Genomic DNA, 27,940 nt, shown 5'->3' with positions numbered 1-27,940 from the left:
CTCTCTCTCACACACACACACACACACACACACACACACACACACACACACACACACACACACACACACACACACACACACACACACAATTTTACAACACAATCTGATTCATAGTTGTGGCTATTGCTTTTAGTTTCCGGTACACGCCGGATTGCAAACATCTGCTGTATTCCGGACAATTACGCACGATAATTGTCCACCACAATTTCATCTCCACAGCCATTCTGTCATCTCTGCCCTCACTTGGTTCCCAGGAACATCCGGAAGCACACAGTACAGTTCTCTGCCTCACGGAGGGGCGGATGAAATACTTTCTCTCCCTCTCTCAGGGGTTTCCTGTTGAAATAGTTGAATTACCGGTGCTGTGCTGGGAGAAGCGTCAAAACACCTCAAACGGACAGACAGGTTTATTTTAAACGACATTTTACAACATTTTACACTGAAGCTCTTCAACACTGTTTTTGTTGTCCACCTGTCGAGGATGGCAAACTGATGGTGAGTAAACAGAATATGTTAAAGTTGTATGAAATCTTTTTCTCAAAAGAAATTGGGCTGAAATTGATTAAAAAGTTAGTTTATTTCTGTGAATGATTTATGGAAGTCTGTAGCTGAGAAGAAATCTATCTACATACGTATGCATAGTACATGGATTCAAATGTGTTTGTTCAGAATGGACTGTTTTCCTTTTGTCAAAATAGTTAATGTCCCTATACTTAAAGAACTCTGCCTGAGGGGTTTCACACTCAACAATCGCATTTTATTAAATAATTTTATGATGTGTTGAAGGCCTGCATTGGGAAACAAAAAGAGATTGATTTCTTGTACTTCATATGGACAAAGACTAGAGTGCATTATGGGCTACAATATATTTTATACAAGTTAATAGACAAGACAACAACTATTTGCCAACACTCCATCTTTGATGACTTCCTGCTTGCATAACTGCCAATATCATTATTAGATTGCTGTCAATTAGAGATTAGGCTGTCCTGTTTTCTTTCTATCCAGACTGTACACACACACACACACACACACACACACACACACACACACACACACACAGCATAGCCTCTGTCAGTTTGTACATATAAATGTGAATCTATTACAGAGAACTATGTTAATGGCTCCTCATCATCAGCTATTTGCCAACGCCCTGATAGATCTAATCCCTGATCCTGTAGTCTGTGAGAGGCATCAGCAAGCAGTTGTGAGCACTTAAGAGCTGTGAGTGTGTTGGTCCCTTAGGAGCCCACAGATACTGAACTGTGATCACTCCATAAACAGGTATGTTACAGTTTAGGTATACTTATTACTATACCAAACATTAAGTCTTCTTTAGATATTCAAGTCCTCTTTGTTGCAGTTCTGCAGGTCAGTTGTAGGCCTGTTGATGTGATCAGCATGATCGGCAAGGATTGAACAAAACGTTACATGTACAACAGTACATCAGTATACATTAAAGACACTCACATGTCCATATCGACATTGAAAGAGTTATATATCGCTGCAATTGTTCCTCCTGTCCATACTGTCCATGTAGAGACCCCTGGCCTATGTAAGTGATGGCGGACAAATTCCACTGTCCTCGTTTTGTGTAAAAATACATTCCCTCCAAATGTATGGTCCTATACAGTATAGTGTAGAGTAGGGGTCTTCAACGTTTATGAAGCCAAGGACCCCTTAACTAAAAGATAGATGGAGCAGGGACCCCCTACTACATATATTGTATAAAATTAAGTTGCATATTAAACTGGGCCTACAATAACTTGTAGGCGACCTAAAGCCTTTATATATATTTTTTTTTTTTTGCATAGAATACCAATCTATTAAAACAATAATTGTTCGCATGATTTTATAAATCATCTTTTAATATTAAACATGTGGCACAAGAATCTTAGGATTAACTATCGGTAGATGGCTATCTTAGTGACTACCTTACTTATAGGCCAGTGAGCCTATCATCAGTGGTGATTTATATTTGCTAATAATATGTCAGAATTATGTTTTGACAATAATTTGGAGGCCCCTCTGCAGTGACTCTGAGGACCCCCTGTTAAAGATCTCTGGTGTAGAGTGATATATATTAAATAGATGATATTGTTTTATTATTATTAAAACTTTAATTATTCAGGGAAGGTTCACTGAGAGGAAGCCTCTCTTTTGCAGGAACACCCTGATCACATTCACACCTGGAAGCTGCCCAGTACAACCACAGTCTGATCTGCTGGCCACTGAGCAGCTCCACTGGAGCAGTTGGGGTTAAGTGCCTTGCTCAAGGGCACCTCAGTGGTGGTAGTGAGGGAGGGACAAGCGCTGCTCTTTCACTTTCCCCACCCAGATTCTTTTATCCTGTCGGTCTGGGGATTGTACCGACGACCTCCCGGTCACAAGCTTGCTTCTCTAACATTTAGGCCACCACCATATTGTGTCACTATTCCTCCACTGCAGCGTAGCAAGGAAAGGATCTTTTTTACAGCCAATATATAGAGAATACATGATTACATTACCTGCAACTCTTTCAATAGACATATGGCATGTGCGTTTTGTCTTGAGACAGAAAATGTGAAACTATCCTTTAACTGTCATTCCAAAAATCCAGCCGCACCTATATTTGTGGTGAAAAAAACTAAAGATTTGTGGACAGTAGCTATGACTGAGCGATTTGAAGATGCAGAGATACTTATTCCCCTAGAATATTTTTTGACCTTTGTAAAAGGTCTACTTGTCTTTATTTTCAAATAGCTCACAGGCTTGTTTCCGCTTTCAATAATCAATCTTAAGATGTGGGCAAAATTCTGAAAGCAGAGGCAAGACCCTGGTGAGAACGTAGGGCACTTGATGTGCACAGCAAACACACTGCATCATGCCTTGCTTTAGTTTATTCATCAGAATGGTATTTAGGTTTTGTGAAATGTTTTCTTGTTGTTTTCTTGTTTTCTGCAACTATGCAACCAAAATTAACACACAATTGAATGTCAGTGTAATTGGGGCTTTTATAAGTCTGTCAGATGCCTACAGTAGCTTTACCCTTCAATAGTTGTTTTATACGGAAGCCAAGAAGCAATAGGCTTCAATCCATCACAATATCTTGCCTAATCCCAAGTACTAAGAAACATTTTGAGGTCAATGAAATTAAGTTTTGAAATGAGTAATGTACATTACATATTCTAGCTGAGCTTCTGTTTGACACTGCGTGAGTGTTTAATATTCTTGTAGGTGTATCACGTGGCCTTCACTTAAAGCTCATCAGTAGGACACAGTTAAATGTATGATGATGAGCAAATAGCAAACTAATGTGTTGACATTCTGTTCCAGTGAGAGTTGAGATAAACGAATGCATCCATTTTAGGTTGGTCGGCACAACGTCACAGTGCCGACAGGTTGCAGATATATTAAAGTGGGGCTATTTGAAGCTTCAAAGTGGCACCTCATATCTCAAGTTGTGTGTAATGAGTTGAGAACAGATTGACAGAATGATGCATACCTCTTTAGAGGTTAGTGGCTACAGGTTGACCTTGTTGGGTGAACATCAAACCAAGGTTAATTCCATTTTATGAGATGTGATAGGAATTTTGTCTTTTTGTTCTTCCGATGTTGTTCCTCAAATGTTTATTTTAACCAAGACTATACTGCATTTCTCTAAATAGTTAATTGCTTTAGTTATAGTTATATGGAGGGACTGTTGTCTTTTAAGATCATCACACATCAGAGGTATGTTAATAGTGTAATTGATGCAGAAGAAAGCTATGAGCTCAGCACTAACTGTGCCATACATTACAGTCTGTCAACAATATGTGGTGCACTATAACAAAGGGCTACACTTCTTACTCTAAACTTTAATGGTATATGTACCACATTTACGAATGTGTTTCACTCGGCAGAGTAGTTGCGCTATGAACAATATCATCTATTAAAGTGCACACCACTTACCAAACCCAACACAAAGACAGTTAAATGTATCCTCTAATTTGCAGGTTGATACCAGGTCTATAGGCACTTGTACATGATGACAATGAATACAACACATATTTCCTATTCTATTGCACTGTGACAATGACATATTTGGATAAGATGAATAATACAGCAGGTGTATACAGTATAAGTGTAACCAACAATTTGTACTTTCAAAGGCTGGTCACTGCATTTGACTAGTTCAGCAGTTCCGTCATTGGTCATCTTTCTGTCTGGAGGACAGCACCACTGATGCACGTGTGCAAATGATTATCTCTCTGTGCAAGGCAAACAGGGAATCCTTTGACAACCAGAGGCAATGTTAATGCTGTTGATTTGTTGTACAAGATAATATTGTACAGTACCAAAATCATTTGATCAAAATCCAATTTATATCAGTAGTAAGCTGCCGTAATGCATCTCTTGTGTTTCTATTCAATGGTGTCTGTATTGTTTCTCTCAGTGTAAACCTGACATTAAAGTAGACATGCAAACCATGTGCTTAGACATACATTAAAAAGTAAAGCTTTTTTATTAGAAGTTGGACCTACCTTTGTTGTTGCAATTACTTCACACATGTACAACCCACTGCTGTGGGCAGTTGATTGATCAGTGTGTTTGTGATTGATTTCTTGCATCACAGACACAACGTTTGGAAGTATTCTATTACACTGTTCAGATCAGGCTCAAGCTCTCAGTGGCAGGGCAGCCAGAGAGATGCAGTGCAGTCTGTAGGGCATTCATATTTAATACTGCATAGGTCTGCCTTACACATCATACCAGTCAGGCCTATTAGTAGGATGAATCTATTCCTCCTCTGTCTCAGTGCTCTGAGGGAAAAATGGACTCTTTTCATTTTGAGGGATGGAGGAGAGGAGCAAGAATCCCACCTGGAATTGATCATTGTCATGTCAAATCTTCATTTTATCTACAGAAGAGGAGTTAATTAGATCTAATTTTACCATAGCTGGCAGGAATTTATGTGTATGACAGCCATAAGCTCATAATAGCCTGCCATTTCCTGAGATGAAAGAACAGAACCACACCCCCATACTCTCCTCTCCATTTAAAGCAGTTCTAATCTGCCAATAGAAATTTGCTGTCAGAAATACTTTCAATTATTTGTTTCCAATAAAATAAGATTTCATGTTACATATAACTTAGTTGTCAGTCTCTAATCATACCTCCTTATCTATTCTGACCCCTTTAGGCCTTTCTCATGTTGGAGGCTAGCTGTTCACTCTGAAGGCGCAGGATGAAAAGATGGAACAGCTGCTTGTACCACCAGGTCCAGACAGCTTCCGTCCCTTTAGTCGTGAGTCTCTCAAAGCCATCGAGAGCCGGATTGCTGAGGAGAACGCAAAGAAGCCCAAGGGAGAGAAGAAAAAACGCAATGATGAGAATAAGATCAAGCCCAGCTGTGACCTGGAGGCGGGCAAATCACTCCCTATTCTGTATGGGGACACTCCTAAAGGCATGGTGTCGACACCGCTGGAGGACCTGGATCCCTACTACTTTAATCAGAAAGTAGGTCAGCTTGATTTCAAACTAGACCATGAATTCTAAAGACACACATTTTGATTTATTCTTAACTGTGTAAAGACATGTATTAGTTGTGGTTTATTTTTGTTAAAGAGGTTAAAGGAGAGTTACACTAAAATGAGAATTCTCTCATCTAGCAGCTATTATTATTATTATTATTATTATTATTATTATTATTATTATTGCAGCTGTTATCATTGTCACCTAGCCAGATTCTTTGAATCTTAGATGACAGGAAGACCAGACCAGTAAAAAATGAGGTTTATCAGAAATATACAAAATGTGATTAGTGATTTGTCCACTTAAATGTGTGCTTTAAATCATATGTAGCTACTCTGATTAGTAGTTTTGATACATTACTTTATTATTTTTGTAAACTACAATGAGATATTACAAGTCAGCAATAAGAAAAAAAAACAGTATTTTATGCATATCTTCCTTTTTCTGTCAGACTTTCATAGTATTAAACAAAGGAAAATGCATCTTCCGCTTCAACGCCGCTCCTGCCTTGTACCTCCTGAGCCCCTTCAACCTTCTTAGAAGAATATCAATTTGCATTTTGGTACACTCATATCCTTTCATCAAGATATTAATTTGATATGAATGATTTGTGTTTATGTTGAGCCCACACTAAATCTATGGTTACTATATATCCATTAACTGTTTACATTGTCACCTTGCACGATACTATGCTGAATTGCACAAAAAAGGTGTTAATTCCTTGACTGCCTGCAAATTGTTCAGTATGCTGATTATGTGCACTATCCTCGCCAACTGTGCAGTTATGACACTGAGTGGTCCGCCTACCTGGGCAAAGACTGTAGAGTAAGTTTTCCACGAATGACACATTGGATGGATCACACGCTCAGGTTATATAAATATGAAAATGCGCTTTAGTTTAACAACTACATTTTGTTTCCAACAGGTACATATTTACTGCAATCTATACGCTTGAATCCCTCATTAAAATTTTAGCTCGAGGGTTCTGCATAGGGAAGTTCACGTTTCTTAGAGATCCCTGGAACTGGCTGGATTTCAGTGTCATTGTCATGGCGTAAGTACTTGCCACTCAATAACAATAATGCTTCAACAGTTGTTACATATTTTCCCCCAAAGGTTCCTTAGTATAGACAACAATCAAGTTTTATGTTTTACTGGTTTCACTGTTGGTAACAAAAGCAACAGTTTTGTCAAAATGTGTTTTTTTGGAGCAAATGATCTGAAATATGATCTTAACTAACATGTACATGTAGTTATCATTTACGTGCAGATCGAAACCCATTTTTAGATCTTAGAGGACTAAGCTAGTGTTGTTCTATAGTTTTCTTACAACAAATACCAAAGCAATAATGCATTTAAACATCTCTCGATACTTTCCAATTTCCCCTTCGTCCCTATTTTTTTTTTAAAGGCAAAATATTTAACATCTGGACACTGTTTTTTAGTAAACATTTCTTAAACAGGAATGAATAGTGGATTTCTTAGGCACTATTTTCAGCTGGGGATTAATACATTTGGTGCCTTAGTGAGTTTTAACAGCAGCATTCCATGGTCGTTGTAATGACGGACCATGTCACCCAGTGCAACAATGTGGCTCATTTATTTGTTTTTGGAAATAAATAAATGGAGGTCTGTGGCACTAAGGAAATTGTTGATTTTAGTCTTCTTATGGGATTTGTTGATAATAACAATATTATCCTATTACCTTTACCAATGTGCATGCCTCAGTTTAAACTGTGTAAATGCTTCACTTGATACTGTGTGTACAAAACCGTAATCATATAGTTTATCTATTTAGCATTGTTGGCTTCAATCTGTGTTACTTGTATTGTTGTATCAGTCAACATTTAATAGTAATTCTACGTTTCCCTGCAGGTATGTAACAGAGTTTGCAAACCTAGGCAATTTTTCAGCTCTTCGCACATTCAGAGTGCTGAGAGCTTTTAAAGCTATTTCAGTTATCCCAGGTAAGCAGTAGGAGCAATTGCATGCTAGTAAGTTAGTCTTTTGCACGATTTCTCCCTCAACCTCCCCTCCTCCAATTACCTCCCCTCCTGCGACTGTCATGACATGTAGCCAGATTCTCCCTGACCCCACCTGTCCACCACCTTATCACAGATGTGTCACAGGGTTGTTTTAGCAATCTGAGCATCCACAATCCTAAATGCAATCTTGGGCATCCCAGAAGTGAGAGCTAGTTCAAATGGGTGTGTCTTCAGGTTTTTAATGGATTGGTTTCTCAGTCCAGCTGTTTGACTCCCGTGCACATTGTAGCACTGAAATCAGGAGTCTTAAAGTCGCTGTTACTCTCGCGTAACTTTCAGTTTGTGTTGATTCTAACGGCCGCTTTTTACCATGCCTGCTGTTGTAAAGATCTTTACGGTGCTTTACTGCTCACTGTAAATTACTGAGTTAGCCTTACCGGGAGGCCATATAGTCGAGATGAATAATTTGCTCAGACAGAAAATTATTCATTTACAATAAGAGAATACGTTACAGATGCATCGTTGCATTTCAAGTGTTGCAACTTTGGTACTTTGGATGTATTGTGAGTTAAACCGGGTATCACTGTCGCCGTGTCACGAGCCAAAGCATTAAGAGATTGTTGTAGCAACCAACATAATAATAACTTATATAGCGTATTTCATGAAACCCAAGGATGCTTTACACAAGTATTGGGGCAAAAGGGAAATAGTAGGCCAACACAAACACAGACCAAAAGGAATAAAACGTCTGCGCTAAATGGAAGGGGGATGCAATTTAATGTCGGCTACTGGTGTACAACCAGATATGTAAAGTTATTTTATAAATTAAATAAACATGTTACATACATGACGGCCAATTCTGGGACATTTTTTGAATCACTTACAATCCCGTAATTGTCTCCATCTGTTGAAAGCCCGTCATCTTTCACTTTCCCTTTTAGCTTTTAGTTGTTTTTCATTTAATTTCCTTCTTTTCTGTGATGGCCCTGCCCCAGTATCAGCCATAACTACAACAGATAACTTCTAAAATAAAATTAAAATGCAATTAGGCCTATATAAAGAAATCTCCTGCTACCTTTTACCTGGCTGGATACAATAACACAGGCTTTTCACCAGTCAGATTGTGTGCTCTGTAGCGCTGTGTACCTGCCATAAATTATTTTGTGACTTTGTGAGAAAAATCGGACCCGGGCAGAGGCATTAATAAAAACTATATAAAAATAGCGTTCTTTTCACTGTTAGTCTCGTTTGCTCTTACAGGTCATTTATGATCATCAGGTGAAAAATTACACAGTTTCAGAAACATTTAAAAGTCACATAAAGAAACTTTAAGCAGCAAAAATCATTTAATTTTCTCGTGTGTTTTCCCACCTAAGAATCTACACAGATTTGTAGATTTTGTTTGAATATTACTCTGTGAGATCTGTGCCATTTGCTATTGTGTTTTGAACAAGCTTCTGCTGTTTCTTGCACTATTCCTTTACAACCATTGCTCTTCTCTGCTTGTGGTTAATGAAAGCATAGTGTCTTGTAATCTGTGGTGACGGAGTGTCCCATTATTGTTGCATGTACATCATCATTACTGACAATGCATGAGCCTTATATTCTGTGTAATATTCTGAAAATTAATCAGTTTCTGTCTGATTTCCACATAAGTTTGAATGATAAACAGCCTCCAACTACATTAGCCGCTATGAGAGTAACACTCCTGAATCTCCAACAAAAATGTAAAGTTTCATTGTGTGCCATTTAGGCAACAGGTTTTGACAAGAGAGATGCCGGGAATAAAAACAAATGATAGCTCTGGTTCTGCTGCATCAACCTTTTTTATTTAGGCTAAATATTCCATTGTGAGTGCAACAATGTTACAGAATTGCAGTGCTAAATTGGTTGAGTACTCTTTTAAAGACATAACTCACTGGCATCACTTTTTATGTTTGCACATGCCGTCTAACAAGCATTACTGTATATGGCAGGCCTGAAGACCATCGTTGGTGCATTGTTCCAGTCAGTGAAGAAGCTTGCCAATGTGATGATTCTCACCGTCTTCTGCCTGAGTGTCTTCGCCCTAATAGGGTTACAACTGTTTATGGGCCATTTAAAGCACAAGTGTGTCCGGGACCCAATACATGCTAATTCCACCTTGAATGGTACATCACATGGGAACTACACAAATAGCACTGACGCCTGGAATGCTTACATCGCTAATGAGAGTGAGTTTTTAACTTTTCTCTGTTTGAGTTGATGACAACTTGATTCTGCACAAAATAACAACACACAAATCATTGAAGATATGACTAAGGATTATTGAGAAGTTATGTGTTTAGGACCACTTGTCATTATTATTTGTTTTCTTTAAATATTCACCACTTTATTAATTACACCTCTACAATCGAATGATTAAAACACAACAACACTGCAATATATTCTATCTGTGAGGCTTTTGATATTTAGTTTTTCTTGACATTGTTTCAGAAATACAATACATTAAATTGTAGGCTATAGTTAATGATGCTGTTGTACAATATTGGACTGTATTATTTTGAGAGATAAAACATTCACATAACACCATAGCGTATAATGCCGCCTTCTTCAACAATCCACTAACCACAGGCTCGAAAATGGCCATTGAGTTGAATTGATACCTCCCTGACCCAGTGATCAGCAAAAACTTGACACAACACGAGTCACAGATATATTATTTCTTGCAGCAATCTTGTATTGGATCCCTTTAGATTGTAGAGGTGTACCCATTATAAATATGATACAATTAATAAAATATATATATTTTCTTTTTTCCCATCAGCAAATCATTATTACCTTCCAGGAAAAAAAGATCCATTGCTTTGTGGCAATAGCAGTGAAGCTGGGTAAGCTTATTCCCCAACCACTAGGAGATTGGATACAACGTAGACTGTATATAATCCTTGTATGACACATCTGTTTCTGCATTAACAATACCGTACTGTGTGATTCTTTCTGAGCTTTACAGACTCTCTGTTTGTTGCAGGCGGTGTCCAGAGGGTTTTTTGTGCTTCAAAGTGGGAAAGAACCCAGACTATGGTTACACCAGTTTTGACTCATTTGGTTGGGCCTTCCTCTCTCTGTTTAGACTGATGACACAGGATTACTGGGAGAATCTTTACCAGCAGGTAGGCAGTGGAATTAGAAAGGCTGGAAAACTTTTTCAGTCATATAATTATATACAGTATATAAATGCATGTTTATGTGATTTCTTTTTAAACAAGCTTAAAAAACATCAATTACTAAAGACTTTTCACAAAATTAAAATACAGTAAAAGATAAACACAATAATACAATGATAATTCATTCAAACTTGTATAACATGTATAACCGTTCTTCAATGATAAGACTGACCAAGACTTGTCTAGTTAAAAAACTGCATTGTTTTTGTCACTGCAGTAAAATTCTTTGTCAGATCCTTTTTTTTTCTTTTCTTTTTTTTTTATACTAATTGTTTTGCAAGACAATTTCCTTTTTAAAGACAGCAACCTGAGGTGATACTCTGCAAAAGTGAACACATCAATAAAGATGATCTCTCATATGCAGGCGCTCAGTTGTCAAAATGTTATGTATGTATGTTATGATATTAAAATGATTGAGGGAAAAAAAAAACAGCTGGGTGTCATCTGGGTAAAAATGTAAATGTTGTGTCTAATGCAACCAATTTAAATACAACCCAATGTTTAATGATGCCCATACCGGACTATTACAGCAAGAGTAAATACTTTCATAGTGTTTAAAGATCCCTCACATCTGTAATTGAATGAGTGAGCGGTGTGACGATCAGTAACCTCTGTAAGGTTAACACTGAAATGCTGAAAAGCAAGCGTTAATTCCATTTATTTAATCCCCAAAATATTTTGCCTTGGTATTTTTAAAAGCTGTGTTAAATTGCTTTATAAAAACCCTTCACCTTCCTTGGTCCTTACATTGCTCAAATAAACTGCTGTGAGAAGAATGGTGGCTGGTTTGGTGGCAGGTTGATGAAATGTGTGACCTCATGTGTGGTGGCGGGTGCTGTATTTGTGCGTATCTTCTTCTCTAATAACATAAAAAGGCATTACTTGCTGGGTTAAGGAGGGGCTCTGTCAAAGACAATGCATTCTCACATTACAATATTGGTATTACAAGTGTTCAAACAAACCTCTAAATGAAGTGCAGGTGCATCCCAGTCAGAAGAAACAAAGATGAGTTCCACTGTGACTCAGGCACACACAACTTGAATGGCCCTAAAGTGCCCACTGAAGAGGCTTAACATTGTAATATCAGCAAGTAAAGCAAACTGTAATACTACACTGCTCTGTGTGTGATTGGTTAGCATTATCTGTTTGGTAATATCTTCTCATAAGCTATTTTCTGTCAGTGTCCCTTGGTCATGGTATGGAATAGCAATAGTTGTTATTTTTTCTTTTTTATATTTTGGCCTGATGGTGTCACTACAGCAAATTTCACAGGGTATTTGAACAAATTCATTGAATTATATTCAAATTTCATAGGTTTCTTAAACGTGAATGAGCACTTTGAGATTTGTTTAAATATAAAGTGCGTTACAAATAAAACATATTATTATTATTATTATTATTATTATTATTATTATTATTATTATTATTATTATTATTATTATTATTATTATTATTATGAGTTAATGATGATAATCTGGACATTATTTCTTAAAATATATAAAACAATGGAGGGACAGAGACATCTATATAAATTCTGCTGCTTGGTGAAGCCACAGCCACACCATCAAAACGATAATGATAGCTTAAAGCATATAGCACAAAGTAGAAAAGTAATGTGGATTTAAGAAATACAACATGAAAGGGTATAGGATAAAATAACAAAATAATTAGTATATTAAGTATAAGTATATTAAATAGTATACCACTGCTTTGTTTATTTTCCTTCCAGACGTTGCGGGCATCTGGAAAGCCCTACATGATTTTTTTTGTGCTGGTGATATTCCTTGGTTCCTTCTACCTGATCAACCTGATCTTGGCTGTAGTAGCTATGGCCTACGAGGAGCAGAGCCAGGCCACCATAAAAGAGGCGAAGGAGAAGGAGGAACAGTTTCAGGCCATGCTTGAGCAGCTGAGACGGCAGCAAGAGGACGCTCAGGTACAGGACATTTGAAGATCCCCATATAATTCATATCAAAGTACTGAGTCCATTATATATTAAATAACATCAATTTGGAATGCATCTTGTTTTTAGTAGTAGAAATTAGATTGTTTTTACGAAAGAGAGCTGGGGTAAAGGTTGTTTCCTAACAAAATGTATCAACACTGGTATCGTGGTTATGAGTCTTCCATGATGTTTACATGGAACAAACAGCAAACGATTTATACAGTAGGCTACATGTATACATGATGAATAGGATTTTGCCAATGGTGAAGGAAGTATTTAAATTCACTACAATAGTGTGTCTCCAAATGTTGTCTTCCATCACAGTACATGGTTCTGAATCTGCATCCTGTGAATGATCCCCTACAGGGACTAACATTTTGATGCTTTCTTCCAAACAATATGCTGTACCCACCCATTGTGTTTTTGTATGTCCATATGAAATGTTCTATTTCTTCCTGAATTCAGGAAGAAATATCTATCTGCAGATAGCAGTAAAACACCTTGCTGACAACGTTGTCAGCAAAAAGTAAACAATATAAGAATCACAAATGTTTATTTCACCTGTTTACCCACATTGTTGTTACTTTCCTCTTCTAGGCAGCAGCTGCTGCCGAGGGTGGGGAGGCCAGCGATAAAGCCGTTGGCCCAGAGAGCTCCTCTGACAATTCCAAGCTCAGCTCCAAAAGTGCTAAAGAGAGACGCAACAGGCGAAGAAAAATGAAGGAGGAGGGCAAAGGGGGTGAAGGGAAGGTTCCTAAATCCGAGTCACAGGACAGTATGAAGAAAGCTCGCTTCCGCTTCTCTGTGGATGCAAACCAGCTCAACTATGACATGAAAAGCTCATCCGCACATCAGGTTCAGTATGATCTGTCAGTATGATTTGTCAATGAAATATGATATTTTGCTATACCTATGCTCCCTTCTCAACTCTAAAGCAACTTTTGTGCAGTTATTTTTACATTAGTTTTGAATCAGTCCAAAACAATACAGTTTCAATAATTTTTAGACAATTCAATTTAATAATCTCTTTTTCAGTTTACAGTCCCACCAAATTACAGTGTTATTACAATATTTAATGTCAAAAACTTTCGCTTTTATTGAAAAACAATGTGGAAATATTGTGTAGCAGTGCTTGAAATTCATGCATTCTCCAGCGGCCACAGTAGCCTATATTAAAAAACATTAAAAAATAAAATAAGACTTTATCAGGAGCGATCAAAACTCCAGTCTGTGATAAGTGTTCTCTTAATTGAATGGCAGATATGTCTAACTTTTGTCATGAAGAAGATTCGCTGGCTTATGTTGTGACAGGCAGGAGAGGAGAAGCAAATGGATTGATAATGTGATTACCAAGATTACATTACAGCAGTTGATCGTTGTGAGCAGTTCCAATTTCACACCAAGTGTTGGATTTTAGAATATTCAGTAGGCTATGTGTTATTCAACATAAATGTTTGCTGGCTTTCCACATTTTGTGATTACTTTCGTGTCATGTCATTCATGTCAATTCAGCCCACTGCAACTTTGACTTTGACACTTTTTTACTTTCGTCATCATCGGTATTGTCATTGTCATCATCATCCTTTTCTTCTTCGTCTTTGTCTTCATCAACTTCTTATATTCTTGTTATTGTCAGTGATCATCAAGATAATATTTTATTTTACAATTTTCCTCCTTACAATGCCTATCATTATTATGAACATCAGCATCACCATCATCATCCTCATCATCATCATCAGCATCATCAGCATCATCATCATGATCATCTTTATCTTTTTCTTCTTCATCATGATCATAATCCTTACCATCATAATCATCACTAACATGTATTTTTAATTTAGCAGTTTCTTTCCAGTCCTCACCAACATCATTATGACCATCATCCTTATCATCACCATCAGGCAATTTTTTTCTTCATCCGACCACGCAGAAATCACTTTTCCTCTTTACGATCAGCATGTATCATGTATCCACTGAAGAATATCTTTCTCCCCTAGTCTTTTCTGAGTTTTCGTGGGCCCCTGTTCTCATCCAGACGGAACAGCAGGACCAGCCTTTTCAGTTTCCGAGGCCAAGCGCAGGAGGTGGGCTCAGAAAATGAGTTTGCTGATGATGAGAACAGCATTTTTGAGGACAACCTGAGTCGGAGGGGCTCTTTGTTTCTTCCCCGGAGTTGTGATCGACGCAGCAGCAGTATGAGCCAGTGCAGCTTCTTGTCGCATCAACTAATTCCACCCAGTAGGATCAAGCACAGCTCCGTAGACTGCAATGGGGTTGTGTCTCTGGTGGGTGGGAATTCACTCCCATCGTCACCTGTGGGGCTTCTTCTGCCTAAAGTGACGATAGATATGGCTTCCATCGGAGACAATGTAAGAAAGGGTTGTCTAGCCCAGACAGCCCTATTTCATTTGCCTGTAACCTATTAGTACATACTGTAGCTCTAGCTACTTCGGTTTTCATTTTTTCGTTGTTCTTCTTTTATCTGACTCACGCTGTGTGTGAGTAATTTCATGTGTAGGATGTTGTTACTGTAGCACAAAGTTCCAAAGTACCAAAGTTCATGACCATGCAATATGTTTTCGAGATATTTCACTAAAAGCCAAAAATGTCGTTATGCCGCATTAAGCATGGCTTAAATCATAAGCAAAAAGGAATTCAAAAACCTTTTACAAACTTTAAAGATAAAGCGGCTGGTATTTTTACTCAACTTATACATTTTAGAAATTCCAATCTGTGATACGGTGATTCGAAATTTCAGTGACCCACTGGGTTTTTAACTGGTTACGCTGTTTTTATTAGTCAGGAATGACAAAAAAAGGTTCCTACACTTTTGTTACTCGATCCACTATGATTAGCAACCATTACTGCGGCTTCTGACAATCTGACTAATGGGGCACTATTGTGCCAAGTTATTATCACATAGAGCTTAAGATTTCCCTATTGGAGTCAACCTGGTTTAGAAATTTATAACAATTTTCTTATGCACAATTGCTTTTGCTTGTTACTTCCCTTATTTTTGCAGTGTTGCACCATGATGCAAAATACTGACACTTGTATTCACATTTGCTATGTATCCACAGTAACATGTAGCCTAATTATCGCCTGTAGCACAGTTGCATCTGTAACAATTGTTTCTATCTCCAGGCTGACACCACTGACACAGAATACAGACAGGCCGGCGGAGGAACACACCAGGAGTTTATGGACTACCTTGAGGGCCCAGAGGCTAGACAGAGAGCTCATAGTATAGCAAGTGTCATAACCAGCACAATGGAGGGTAGGTATTGTACACCGTTGCATGAGTATCCTATTTTGGTTATATATTGGATATTTAAAAGATAAATAGTACGTTTAGATAAAAATATTGCTTCTGTTTTTCCATCACTTGTGTGCATCAGAGCTTGAAGAGTCGAGGCAGAAGTGTCCTCCTTTCTGGTACGATTTTGCCCACACCTTCCTCATCTGGGAATGTTGTCCAGCATGGCTGAAGATCAAGAAGCTGGTTAAATTAATTGTGATGGATCCATTTGGGGACCTTACCATCACCATCTGCATTGTACTCAACACATTGTTTATGGCCATGGAGCATTATCCAATGAGCACAGGTTTCACCTATATGCTGTATGTGGGCAATGTGGTGAGTGAACTGTACGTGTAGAGTACAGAATTTTTTTTTTTTGCAAAACAGCTTTATTAATGGTCAGTATTCCTGTTGCTGTTTTTATAAAGGTATTTACTGCAATCTTCACGGCTGAAATGGTTCTCAAGATCATTGCTTTGGACCCATACTATTACTTCCAGGAGAGATGGAATATTTTTGATGCAATCATTGTCAGTTTAAGCTTGATGGAGCTGTGTTTGGAAAAAGTGGGTGGCATGGCTGTTCTGAGATCATTCAGATTGGTAAGTATGTGTCATAGCCAATATGTTAAAATGCATTTTGTGCGCTGAAAGATGTGAAATGACTTTTTTTTTTCTTTTGTTTTTACAGCTGAGAGTATTCAAGTTGGCTAAATCGTGGCCCACTCTTAACACACTGATCAAAATAATTGGTAATTCAGTGGGGGCTTTGGGCAACCTGACGCTGGTGCTGGCCATTATCGTCTTCATCTTTGCTGTAGTGGGCATGCAGCTATTTGGAAAATACTACAAGGAAAATGTGTGTAGAATCTGCAAAAATTGCACTCCGAAACGTCTGCCCCGTTGGCACATGAATGACTTCTTCCATTCATTCCTCATTGTGTTCCGAGTGCTTTGTGGAGAGTGGATAGAGACCATGTGGGACTGTATGGAGGTGGCTGGGATGCCCATGTGCATCATTGTCTACATGATGGTCATGGTTATTGGAAACCTTGTGGTACATTATCATCTCTTATTGTCAATTCATGAGTCCAGCTTGTCCAACTCTTTTAGATTTAGCTGATGGATGTAACGAATAACCACAATTGATGCAGTTTTATAGCTACACATTTTGTTGTTTTCATTACATGCAATAGCTAAGGTAACGCAATCTTACATGAAGTCATGTCATTATCTGATAGGTGCTGAACCTGTTCCTGGCCCTGCTGCTCAGTTCATTTAGTGCTGACAACCTGGCAGCGACAGAAGATGACAGCGACATGAACAATTTGCAGGTTGCCATTGGACGGATTCACAAAGGCATTGCCTTTGTCAAGTCTCTGCTTCGAAACAGCTGCAACAGTGTCTGTCTCAGGACAAAGAAGAAAGGGAAAGGTGAGGACAAATCCCTGGATGAGCTACACAAACCTTTCGGGCCGAATGGTGTCCCCAACCACATCATCAAAGATTTTCCTAAGAATGGAAATGGGGATGTGACCGGAGTGGACAAAACTGGAGACAAGTACATAGTCAGCAGCAAGAGTGATGATTCTATAATGTCTTTCATCAACAATCCTAGTCTGACTCTCACTGTTCCTATTGCTGTGGGAGAGTCTGACTTTGAAAACCTCAACACGGACGACTTCAGCAGTGCCTCGTCTGATGCAGCAGGATGCCATGTGGTAAGTCTGCCAAGGGGCCTTTACTTTAACTTCATTAGAAATGAGTTTTTCCTTAAACACCAAGTCTTATCAGCTATATTCATATTGTTTATGATGTGTGATGAATGACAAAGGATTTCAATGTTGGTTGTGGTTCTTGGCAAACATATCTGTTGTTGTAGCTAAGTGGAATGATCAGTCGCAGTAGTCACGTTCAAGCAGTTTGCCCACAGTCCATGGCGATGAGGTATGAGCATGTGACGTAACGTTTTCAGTGAAGATTCTATATGCCATGACTCTTTAACAGGGAAAGGCCATATAGACAGGAAAATACCAGTGTGTAGATTACATTATGTGCAATTTAAGCCTGAGTGCTTGAGAGCTGAATCTTACTCTTAAGTGGGCTGTTTGTGCTTTGTGTTGGAGGAAAGTTCACAGTGTGAATTTCAGTATATATTCAGTCTATATTATTTGATTGTTGCTTCTTGTTTATGTAGCCTACTTTGTGAAAAACAAAATATTTTTTATTTTGTCTTAGCGTTCAATCATTTTGCCTACAGGCATATTTGTATGTGAAGATTTGTTGCTGCTGCTTTACAGATGCTCTCAAAGTTTTAGAAGACACATAAGAACACTATACTATACATTCATCATGAAGATTGCCTGCGTCATTTACAATAACCATTCAGTAACCTTTTTAACAGATCACCCATTCTTTTTTTTTCTTTACTTCATTCACTCTTCAGTACTGAATTTGTATTTTAGTTGATGCTGAAATATTTTTTATTTATTCAAACATCAAAGTTAAAGTAAATTTAATTCAACTGAAATGTATTTTTGTTTTGTTTTATTTTTGACAAAATAGTAAATGAATTTTGCATCGTTATATCAAATTCATTGAACTGCAATGTTGCATTGCCAAACCAGGATATGTGTCATTTTGAAATAACATGGTGTTTTTCTGATTTCAGCACATACATACAAAGTGTTTCTGCAAACCATGCTTTAGATAATTCAAAATGACACTTACATTTAAAAAAAACTAAATTTAATTTTTTTTATGTTCCACAGTTTACTCATGATTTTTGCTAAAGTGCTTCTGACAGAAACAGAATGGATGGATTAAAGCACAAACCATCATCACATTGCTATTAGTGCTCACGGTATATTGCAGTAACATGCTTACATCATTCTCACGGCATTAGCTGGTCCCAGGACAGCCAAGTGTTCCAGCATTCTCCAGGAAGGAAGGCATTCAAGCTTCATAGCTCTACCAGCTATTAGGAGACACACCCTGTAGAAAGCCATACAACAGCAGGCAGAGACCATGTGGCTACTGTACAACACTGCCAGGCTGCAAATCTCCAATAATTCTTAGATATTTCTGCCATATTAAATTTACTTTGTTTTTATACTTCACAGGACTGGCTGTATAGAACAAGTAGCCTACTCTGCATTTTTTGACTTTCTCTATTTGGCTAAGCAAACATTTCACAGGTAAAACAAGTCATGCTGGGCAGTTGCAGAATGCTCATATAGTTTCACTCTTGTTTAGCTAAATAAATAACAACAACTATATAATTTAAAAAAAAGTAAAATGATAGTGACTAATTAGTGTCACAATCACATTTGGCATTAAGTCATATCTTTGAGAGTCTGGTATACTCTCCTACATTGTTTGGAGTTATGAGGAGGCTAGACATCCATAGCAACTGCAATGTGGAGTCCTTATTGCCTTCTCTGTTGACGAGCACACAACTGTTCTTCTGCTCTCAATCTAATGAGGGTGCCCTCATGGTTTTTTTATTACATTTTTGCTATTTATTTAGACTGCAGAAAGAGGACATGCAGATGTATTTTCATGTCGACATTTAAACATAAGATTTGATTAGTCTTGTTACAGCAAATACTGATTCATGCATGCTCTTTATTTTAGCCATAACACATTTGATTCAAACTTGAACTAAATTTGTCAGTGATTCTTGTGAAGTCCTTATTACCAACAACCGTAAACAAGGTACACAGCACATCAACATAACAATTACACAAGTCTTGTGCAAGTCTCTTGGTATTTCAGACTATTTTTGTATGAAAATAACATTTTGAAGAAGTGCATGAAGTGTGTGGACAGACATGTGCTCAGCATGTCAGCTCCTTACATTTGCCATGGCTTTGTTATGTTTGCTCATCCAACACTCGTTTTACTTGGATTTATCTGCAGATTGTAGATGACGATGACCAGTCCAGCTCCTCTGAGGGCAGCACAATAGACGGTGTGCCAGGCGGGGAGGGAAGAGACTCTGTAGACTTTGAATTGGAAGAATCTATGGAACCGGACGCATGCTTTCCTGATGGTAAATACTACTAAAACCACCACTACTACAGCCTTCTTGTTAATCTAATAATCCATAATGCACTGGTAAATCACTATCCCCCCTTTGTCTCTGCTCAGGCTGTGTGCAAAAGTTCCCATGTTGTCAGGTAAATGTCGAAGTGGGCTGGTGGAAGGTGTGGTGGACGCTTAGAAAGACCTGTTACCACATCGTGGAGCACAACTGGTTTGAGAGCTTTATCATCTTCATGATCCTGCTTAGCAGTGGAGCACTGGTAAGAGCCTGTGCAGGAAGTAAAACGTTTTTTTGAACACCTGATTTGGCTGCTCTCATGTATTTACATATTACATACATATCTGGCATCTCTCTGCAGGCATTAGATTCTCAAACTGCTGTGTTTAAAGCGCATTTCCTTTCATTGTATTGAGTTAGTGCAGTCTTAGGTACCTTACCTTACAAAAATAGAACATGTGTAATTCACTGCAAAGTAAGGTCAAGGTTTTGAATAAGATGTATTTATTTAATTTGTATTCCTATTTACAATGAATTACTCATACTATTGTCTTCACATCCAGGCATTTGAGGATGTCTACATTGAGAAGAGGAAGACCATTAAAACGATGTTGGAGTTTGCAGATAAAATCTTCACCTACATCTTCATTCTGGAGATGTTACTGAAGTGGGTGGCGTATGGATATGCCAAGTATTTTACAAATGCCTGGTGCTGGCTGGACTTCCTCATTGTTGATGTAGGTTAAAACACCTGAAAGACACATACACTTTCTTGTTCAAACAATTCTTAGCTTGCTTTTTATAAATGACGTGTGTGTGCATGTGTTCTAGGTCTCACTGGTCACGATGGTAGCCAACGCCATGGGATGTTCTGACCTCGGTCCCATCAAGTCTCTGAGAACCCTGCGAGCTCTGAGGCCACTGAGGGCCCTGTCTCGGTTTGAAGGCATGAGGGTAAGAGTCACTGGATTTCCCTACCTACTCTGAGTCACAGTGCACTGTCTGTCACCAGCTCAGTACAGGCACTGTGCAGTCTGGCGAAGCATTCCCGTCCTTTCCTAACCCTCTTTCTCCAGCTGTTATTTGTCCTCAGTGTGATTTAAATATTTTAATGACAAAGTTGATTACGTCACTTTTTTTGTTAAATTGTCATCTAATTATACACCAGTGATGTGGGATTTTGTTGACAGATAACACAAATCTGCCTACCACCGTGTCTAAAACTCACTAATTAACACGTTATATGTCTCAGTTGTTTAATCCGTACAAAAAGTGTAAAAACAACAAGTTGCGGGGGGAGGTTGCAGGGAGCAGTGACTTTTTGTAGTCTAGGTTGCCTGGAAACCTCATGTGAACGAAGACTCCAGGAAGTTGCACCGGCACATAACTCCCTATAAACACTTTACACTTCGTTTTTTGTATAAATTAAACAAACGAGATACAATGTGTTAATTAGTGACCTTTCAGTGTGCTGGTAACTGGATTTTTTTTTTACCTTTGGATACAGCCAGGCAAGCTGTATCGCCTTTTTTCCTGGCATTATTCTAAGACAAGCTAACCATCTCCTGGCTCCAGCTATTTAACAGATATAATCTGTTAAATTTCAAACTTTTCCTTTAAGTGGTGCAATGTCCGTTGTAACTGAGGGCGTAAATCCCAGGGGTGTCGGGGGGGAGGGGGGGGGGGGGGGGGGGTCATGTCCCCCCCCTAGAAATGTCATTAAAAACAATGCTGTGTATTGTAAATAACATAATGATGTATACTTAAAATATCTGTGTAAGTAGTAAAACAATACAAACCCCAAAAAATGCTTTTTAAATTTAGAAACATTTTGAGTTCCCCCTCCCTTGCCTCACAGTGGTTTGGTCCACTGCCTGCTGTACATTAGGAATCGGATCGGCACTTGTCTTACTCACAGTCACATCGGTAGTGACAGGAATGTAGCTAGTAAGTAGGTGGTTCAAGGCTGTTTTATTCACATTAAACATCGGATGAAGTTGTTCTTTTCTCAAATAGAAATTATGCTGAGTAATTAATGAATTAGTCATGACAAAAAGTTTGCTATGTTAGTGTAATATAATGTAACGTTAGCTAGCTTGTTTAATAGTTGTTGGATAGAAATGCACCCACTACAACTAACGTTACCACGGCGATAAGCCTAAGGTTATGCCTGTGAACTGATATTAGGGTTAATATTGAAGATCTACAGCTGTGTTTGAAGTGGCTGATCAGTTAAATATATATCCTCTGTCCCAGACGAAACCTAATATTTATGTGGAGGACGCAAGATCATTTTATAATTATAATATGACCGCGTGGTGAACCTATGAACCTAATTCATATTTGATGAGCTTTACTAGTGGCTCACTAATTTACATTATGATCAGCTAATTTAACAAGTGTACAAAACTATTGTATTTCTTTTATATGGGGACACTTTTTCAAAATAAGTCATTATGTTTTAAGGTATTGTTGTGGCTTGTGTACACGTGTCCTCTACGAGTATAATTGTGGCTGTATTATTTGTGTCCCTTCAAAAATTGCTCTTCAGAAATTTTATGTTTATTTTCCCCCCCTACTGTTAGATCAGATTTACGCCCATGGTTGTAACATCCATTACAGTATTTTGCTGTGAAATGCAAGCCTGGTCTAAACAGGATTGGACAACTTATGCAACCAAAGGGGAGGGTTGTTGGCTGCTAAAATCAATGGAGCATGTATTGATTAGTTGCTTTCATATTGTACTAGCTATTTATAGCACTGTTAAGATGTTAGTCTTTCCTCATGTGGTAGGTAGTGAATTCCCTCATTTGCATGTTGCAACAGTTTTGTATGTGCATCAGTAGTAGTTACATTGGTTTCTGTTATAATTTCATTGTTTTGGATATTGTTTGCTGGGTTCTTTAACATGATTTCTTCACATGTTATTTATGTTTCTGTTTACAGTAAGCACATTTTGTGGCGTCGTCATGCCTCTACAAGGTGTTCTGTTTTAATGTTTCTTTAAAATGTAGTTTTTACCAACAAAGACAACTTTTAGATTCAGCACACAGCGTCGTTCTCCTGCTTCTTCTCCTAATTTTTTTCCTACCTTTTACCATGCAGTTATTGTATTTGAGCTTTTGGTGTTAGTCATAGCTATGATGAGCGCATGCTGTTTAGGGGTGGGAATCACCAAAGGCCTCACGATACGATATCATCACGATACTTATGTCACGATATGATATTGTTGCAATTTTCAACATATTGCAATATTCTGCGATTATATTGCAATTTATTACCTGTTTTCAAACTTCAAATTTTTCCCAATTTCAAATTATGTCCCCAAAAGGAAACTTTGTTTTATCAAAAAAGATACATTTCTCAGTTTGTTCAACTCACTTTAAGTTTATTGCTGCAAAATGGGATTGTCAAGCAGACAAACTGACCAACACATACTGTATATAATAAAAGATCGATACTTGGCGTCTGTGTATCGATACAGTATTGCCACGGAAAATATCGCGATACTATGCTGTATCGGTTTTTTTCCCCACCCCTAATGCTGATGTGTATGTTGGCACTGAAACATTCACTCTTGTGTTTTCCTATTCTTACCATTACCAGAGTATACAGTGTTTGCATTAATTCTACATGCTGTGATCTCTGCTGTATGCATATGGGTTAAGTTTATGTGTTGGTGTGCAGGTGGTTGTGAATGCCCTGCTTGGAGCCATTCCTTCCATCTTCAATGTGCTGCTGGTGTGCCTCATCTTCTGGCTCATCTTCAGCATCATGGGAGTCAACTTACTTGCGGGGAAGTACGGCCATTGTGTCAACAGAACCTCGGATGAAGATTTCCTTCCATCAGAAGTGAAAAACAAGACAGAATGTGAGAAGTTTGACGAGGCTGCTCGCTGGAAATACCACAAAATCAACTTTGACAATGTTGGCTTGGGTTACCTTGCACTGCTGCAAGTGGTAAGTAACTGAACATTAGACAACTGCTGATTTAAGCTTGTAAATATGTTATTTGCTGTATTGGTGGAAAACTGACAGTGATGGAAGATCAAAGGCCTACTATAATATTATTTTGTGAATATTGTTCATTTCAATAAAGGCTACATTCAAGGGCTGGATGCCCATCATGTATGCTGCTGTGGACTCTCAAAGCAAGGTAATCAAATTACAATGTTTAGCTCGTCTTACATTTTGTCATCTCTCTTATACATTGTGCCTCTCAATATCACAATACTTTAAGTTATAATCCTTAAGATGTTTATGAAATCAAACCACAAAATTAACTCTCTATGTATGGAAGATTTAAAATGGCTAAATAAAAACAAAGATTTAAAAAGAAAAGCAATTCAATAATAAATAAATGAAATGAAATGAAATGTTGCTATATGACAAAACATATTTAGCTTCTTGTCTTTTATAAGTAAAGGAATTGTTTTTCATTGTGACAATAATTTACCATGCCACATTAAAATCAAACAACAACACAGAAAAACAAAGATGTGTATTGCATTTCAGTCTTGTCCAGTAGAGGGTAACTTCAACCTGCCGATACTAAATGCAAAAGGCTGTCATTAGTTTTCATGAGGCAGTAGCAATGGAGCTTTTTCTTTTTTGAGATGAAGACTCATTGTCCATGCCAAATTGAAAAACAATCAATATATTACAATTTGTACTGGATTTTGTTTTATTTATTCTATTTTGTTTTATTTGTTTTTAACGTTGTGTCAAAGAAAAACTCATTTTACTATGCCCAGCTGTTGTGTGGAAAACTACTTGCGCTGTGTGAAGCATGAAATCACATCACAGTTGCAATTATCATTGACTAACTTCTTTATTACAACAATTAGTTTGTTTGGCTTCACCGTAAACAAAAAGGCCTAAGTGAGTGTTCGCAGTAGTATGAAGTTACATTTAGTGCTGTTAGCGCTGTTAGTTACCAAATCAACCAGGACCTAAATCTTAAGGATTATAACTTTAACGTACTAATGTCTCACTTTTTATCTCCTTTACAGCAAGAACATCAACCAGAATATGAAAACAACATGTTCATGTACATATATTTTGTTGTTTTCATCATATTTGGAGCCTTCTTTACACTCAATCTCTTCATTGGTGTCATCATAGACAATTTCAATCAGCAAAAGAAAAAGATGAGTATCAAATCTGCTTTCTAAACAAATGCCATTTCATATTTGGAATTGAAATTTTAATGGAAATGCAATATTTAAAAGCATTGCTTTTAGTTTGTCTTATCTCAGTATCTCCTCATCCCCTTTGCTGTGATTTAACATGCCTCACATCCCCTCTTTACTTTGGAGGTCAAGACATCTTCATGACAGAAGAACAGAAGAAATACTACAATGCCATGAAAAAGCTGGGGTCAAAGAAACCTCAAAAACCTATTCCTAGGCCATCAGTATGTAACTTTAATCATGACTGCATCTCATCTGAATGATTATCTTATCCTTGTTTCATAGAACCTAAATGTATTTGTGTTTCTGTGCCTTGTGTCTATTTCAGAACAAAATTCAAGGATACATCTTTGACTTCACCACAAAACAGGCATTCGATATTGTAATAATGGTTCTAATATGGCTTAATATGGTAGCCATGATGGTGGAAACTGAAGACCAGTCCAAACAAAAGGACAATATTCTCTACTGGATTAATGTAGTATTCATTATCATCTTCACTGGAGAGTGTTTGTTGAAGATGATTGCGCTCCGCCATTACTTTTTCACAAATGGTTGGAATGTGTTTGACTTCATTGTTGTCATCCTGTCAATCATTGGTATGACTCGCCTCTGTTCTCGTCTCTGTTTGCAATGCTCAAATAAATTAAAATCATTAATTTCGTCAATATATGTGTGCATTGTTTACAGTTTATTTTATATGTTTTGCTTTCTTTCCTTAGGTGTGTTTCTCTCAAAACTGATAGAGGAGTATTTTGTTTCGCCAACCTTGTTCAGAGTCATCCGATTGGCTCGGATTGGTCGCGTCCTCCGCCTTATTAAAAGCGCCAAAGGAATCCGCACACTCCTGTTTGCCTTGATGATGTCACTTCCTGCCTTGTTCAACATTGGTCTTTTGCTCTTCCTGGTGATGTTTATCTATGCCATCTTTGGCATGGCAAACTTTGCTTACGTCAAGAGGGAAGAAGGCATTGATGATCTTTTCAATTTTGAGACATTTGGCAACAGCATGATCTGTTTGTTCCAGATCACCACCTCAGCAGGGTGGGATGGCCTACTTGCTCCCATTCTCAACAAACATGAAGATGATTGTAACAATTCCACGGAGCATCCTGGCAGTCCTGGTCAGGGAGACTGTGGATCTCCTGCTGTGGGGATTGCCTTCTTTGTGAGCTACATCATCATCTGTTTCCTGATTGTGGTGAATATGTACATTGCAGTTATCCTAGAAAACTTTGGTGTGGCCACTGAGGAGAGCACAGACCCACTAAGTGAGGATGATTTTGAAACATTTTATGAGGTCTGGGAAAGGTTTGATCCTCATGCAACACAGTTCATGGAGTACAATAAGCTGTCAGAATTTGCAGATGCTCTGGACCCACCATTACGCATAGCCATGCCTAACAAGCTGGAACTGATCTCTATGGATTTACCCATGGTGAACGGCGAGCGGATTCACTGCCTGGACATCCTGTTTGCATTCACAAAACGTGTTCTGGGCGAGGGTGGGGAGATGGACATCCTAAGGGGGCAGATGGAGGAGCGCTTCATGGCCTCCAATCCTTCCAAAGTGTCCCATGAACCCATCACTACCACCCTCCGCCGCAAACAGGAGGACACGTCAGCCATTGTCATCCAGAGAGCATTCAAAAAGTATGTAAGAAAGCATGCTGCCGTAAAGGCCTTATACTCATCCAGTAACAATATTAAAAAAGATGAAACACACATTGACAAAGAGGATCTTGTCACAGACAAACTCCAAGACATTTCTAGTGCCGATAAAAGTGAACTGATTCCTTCAACGGCCCCTCAACCTTCATGTAACAGTGTGACAACAAATGGAAAAAACAAATATGAAAAAGACAAAAGTGAAAAGGAGGTTGAGGGCAAAGATGTCAAAGAGTAATAAAAGAATGCTGGAGATGCAACAAAGACATTGTAATTAATGACAAAATGTTTACAACCTTAGAAAGTGACTAAGACATCCATTGGACTCCATTCCTTAGTATGGATATCTATGCCAAACTGACCATGCTTACTTGAGTCTAAAGGTTAGTGTAAAGCGGCTCATTCAGGCTGTAGTGGGGCAATGTTGGCTGTGTTCAGGAGCAAGGATGTTTGTGGGGATGGCTAAGTGTTCTGAAAGACACAGTAGTTAATGCTTTAAATTCTATTGCAGCTAGTTCTGCTATCCAGTGTCTTGAATTATTGTTATATCACTGTGTTGTATTAATTTACCTACCTTTTTTTCAAGCAGAAAAAAAACAAACATTTTTTATGTTATTACTTCATTCACAGTTTGGTTAATTTCGTTTTTATACACTTTTCAAAAGTTGTGGTCCTTCAGGGGTAGTCTTTACAACGAGAAGCATTTCTTTCAGACTAGTCTTGCTTGCTCATAGCGCTTAAAATACTTGACAGATCCAAGACACCACGTTGGAGTTGCTGCAGTTAACTAGAAATGTAGACCTGCATGAATCTTACTCCATGATTATGCATGCTAGAGTGTACTATTTTCATCATGCTTTCTCCCTGACCATCATGCTTCTAGCTTCAAGTATACTGTACAGTCACAACATGGCTGTTTCTTAATCTGGGATGAGTTTAGCCTACAGTCCAAACAAATTCAGCCGAGTGTGTTGATTATGTTTGATTATCAATGTCAGAGCAGTAACACTTGACAGAAATACTTTGCACATTCAGTTTTTTTTTTGTTTTTGTTTTTTTAACCTTTATTTATTCAGGGAAGGTTCACTGAGAGGCAACCTCTCTTT

At 38.1% G+C, this 27,940-nt stretch overlaps 1 protein-coding gene across 2 annotated transcripts; it reads left to right on the top strand.

The window, feature by feature from the left end:
• Nucleotides 1-195: 195 nt before the first annotated feature.
• scn1laa (sodium channel, voltage-gated, type I-like, alpha) lies at nucleotides 196-27,940 on the top strand. 2 transcript variants are annotated; one of them, XM_031298317.2, is made up of 27 exons: nucleotides 196-495; nucleotides 5,162-5,478; nucleotides 5,945-6,063; nucleotides 6,229-6,318; nucleotides 6,419-6,547; nucleotides 7,369-7,460; nucleotides 9,455-9,691; nucleotides 10,285-10,348; nucleotides 10,489-10,630; nucleotides 12,414-12,620; nucleotides 13,227-13,484; nucleotides 14,627-14,998; nucleotides 15,774-15,906; nucleotides 16,028-16,266; nucleotides 16,359-16,532; nucleotides 16,621-16,986; nucleotides 17,171-17,650; nucleotides 19,851-19,983; nucleotides 20,082-20,236; nucleotides 20,538-20,711; nucleotides 20,806-20,928; nucleotides 23,662-23,934; nucleotides 24,074-24,130; nucleotides 24,987-25,124; nucleotides 25,286-25,390; nucleotides 25,495-25,765; nucleotides 25,889-27,072. In XM_031298317.2, the coding sequence occupies exons 2-27, from the start codon at nucleotides 5,215-5,217 to the stop codon at nucleotides 27,070-27,072; spliced, it is 5,979 nt and encodes a 1,992-aa protein (XP_031154177.1). In that variant the 5' UTR covers nucleotides 196-495; nucleotides 5,162-5,214. The 2 variants fall into 2 exon arrangements, with proteins under 2 accessions (XP_031154177.1, XP_035859706.1); XM_036003813.1 differs by lacking the exon at nucleotides 14,627-14,998 and having other exon boundaries at nucleotides 25,889-27,940.

Source organism: Sander lucioperca, chromosome 8, assembly GCF_008315115.2.
Source record: "Sander lucioperca isolate FBNREF2018 chromosome 8, SLUC_FBN_1.2, whole genome shotgun sequence".
Taxonomy (NCBI): Eukaryota; Metazoa; Chordata; class Actinopteri; order Perciformes; family Percidae; genus Sander; species Sander lucioperca.
Note: the sequence above shows the minus strand (reverse complement) of the source record. Positions and strands in the feature narration are given on the sequence as shown.

Coding starts and splice junctions, on each gene's coding strand:
- scn1laa (XM_031298317.2), top strand. CDS start 5,215: ATGGAACAGCTGCTTGTACCACCAGGTCCAGACAGCTTCCGTCCCTTT. Junction 23,935..24,073: donor ACCTTGCACTGCTGCAAGTG/GTAAGTAACTGA, acceptor ATTTCAATAAAG/GCTACATTCAAGGGCTGGAT. Junction 25,391..25,494: donor AACCTATTCCTAGGCCATCA/GTATGTAACTTT, acceptor TGTCTATTTCAG/AACAAAATTCAAGGATACAT.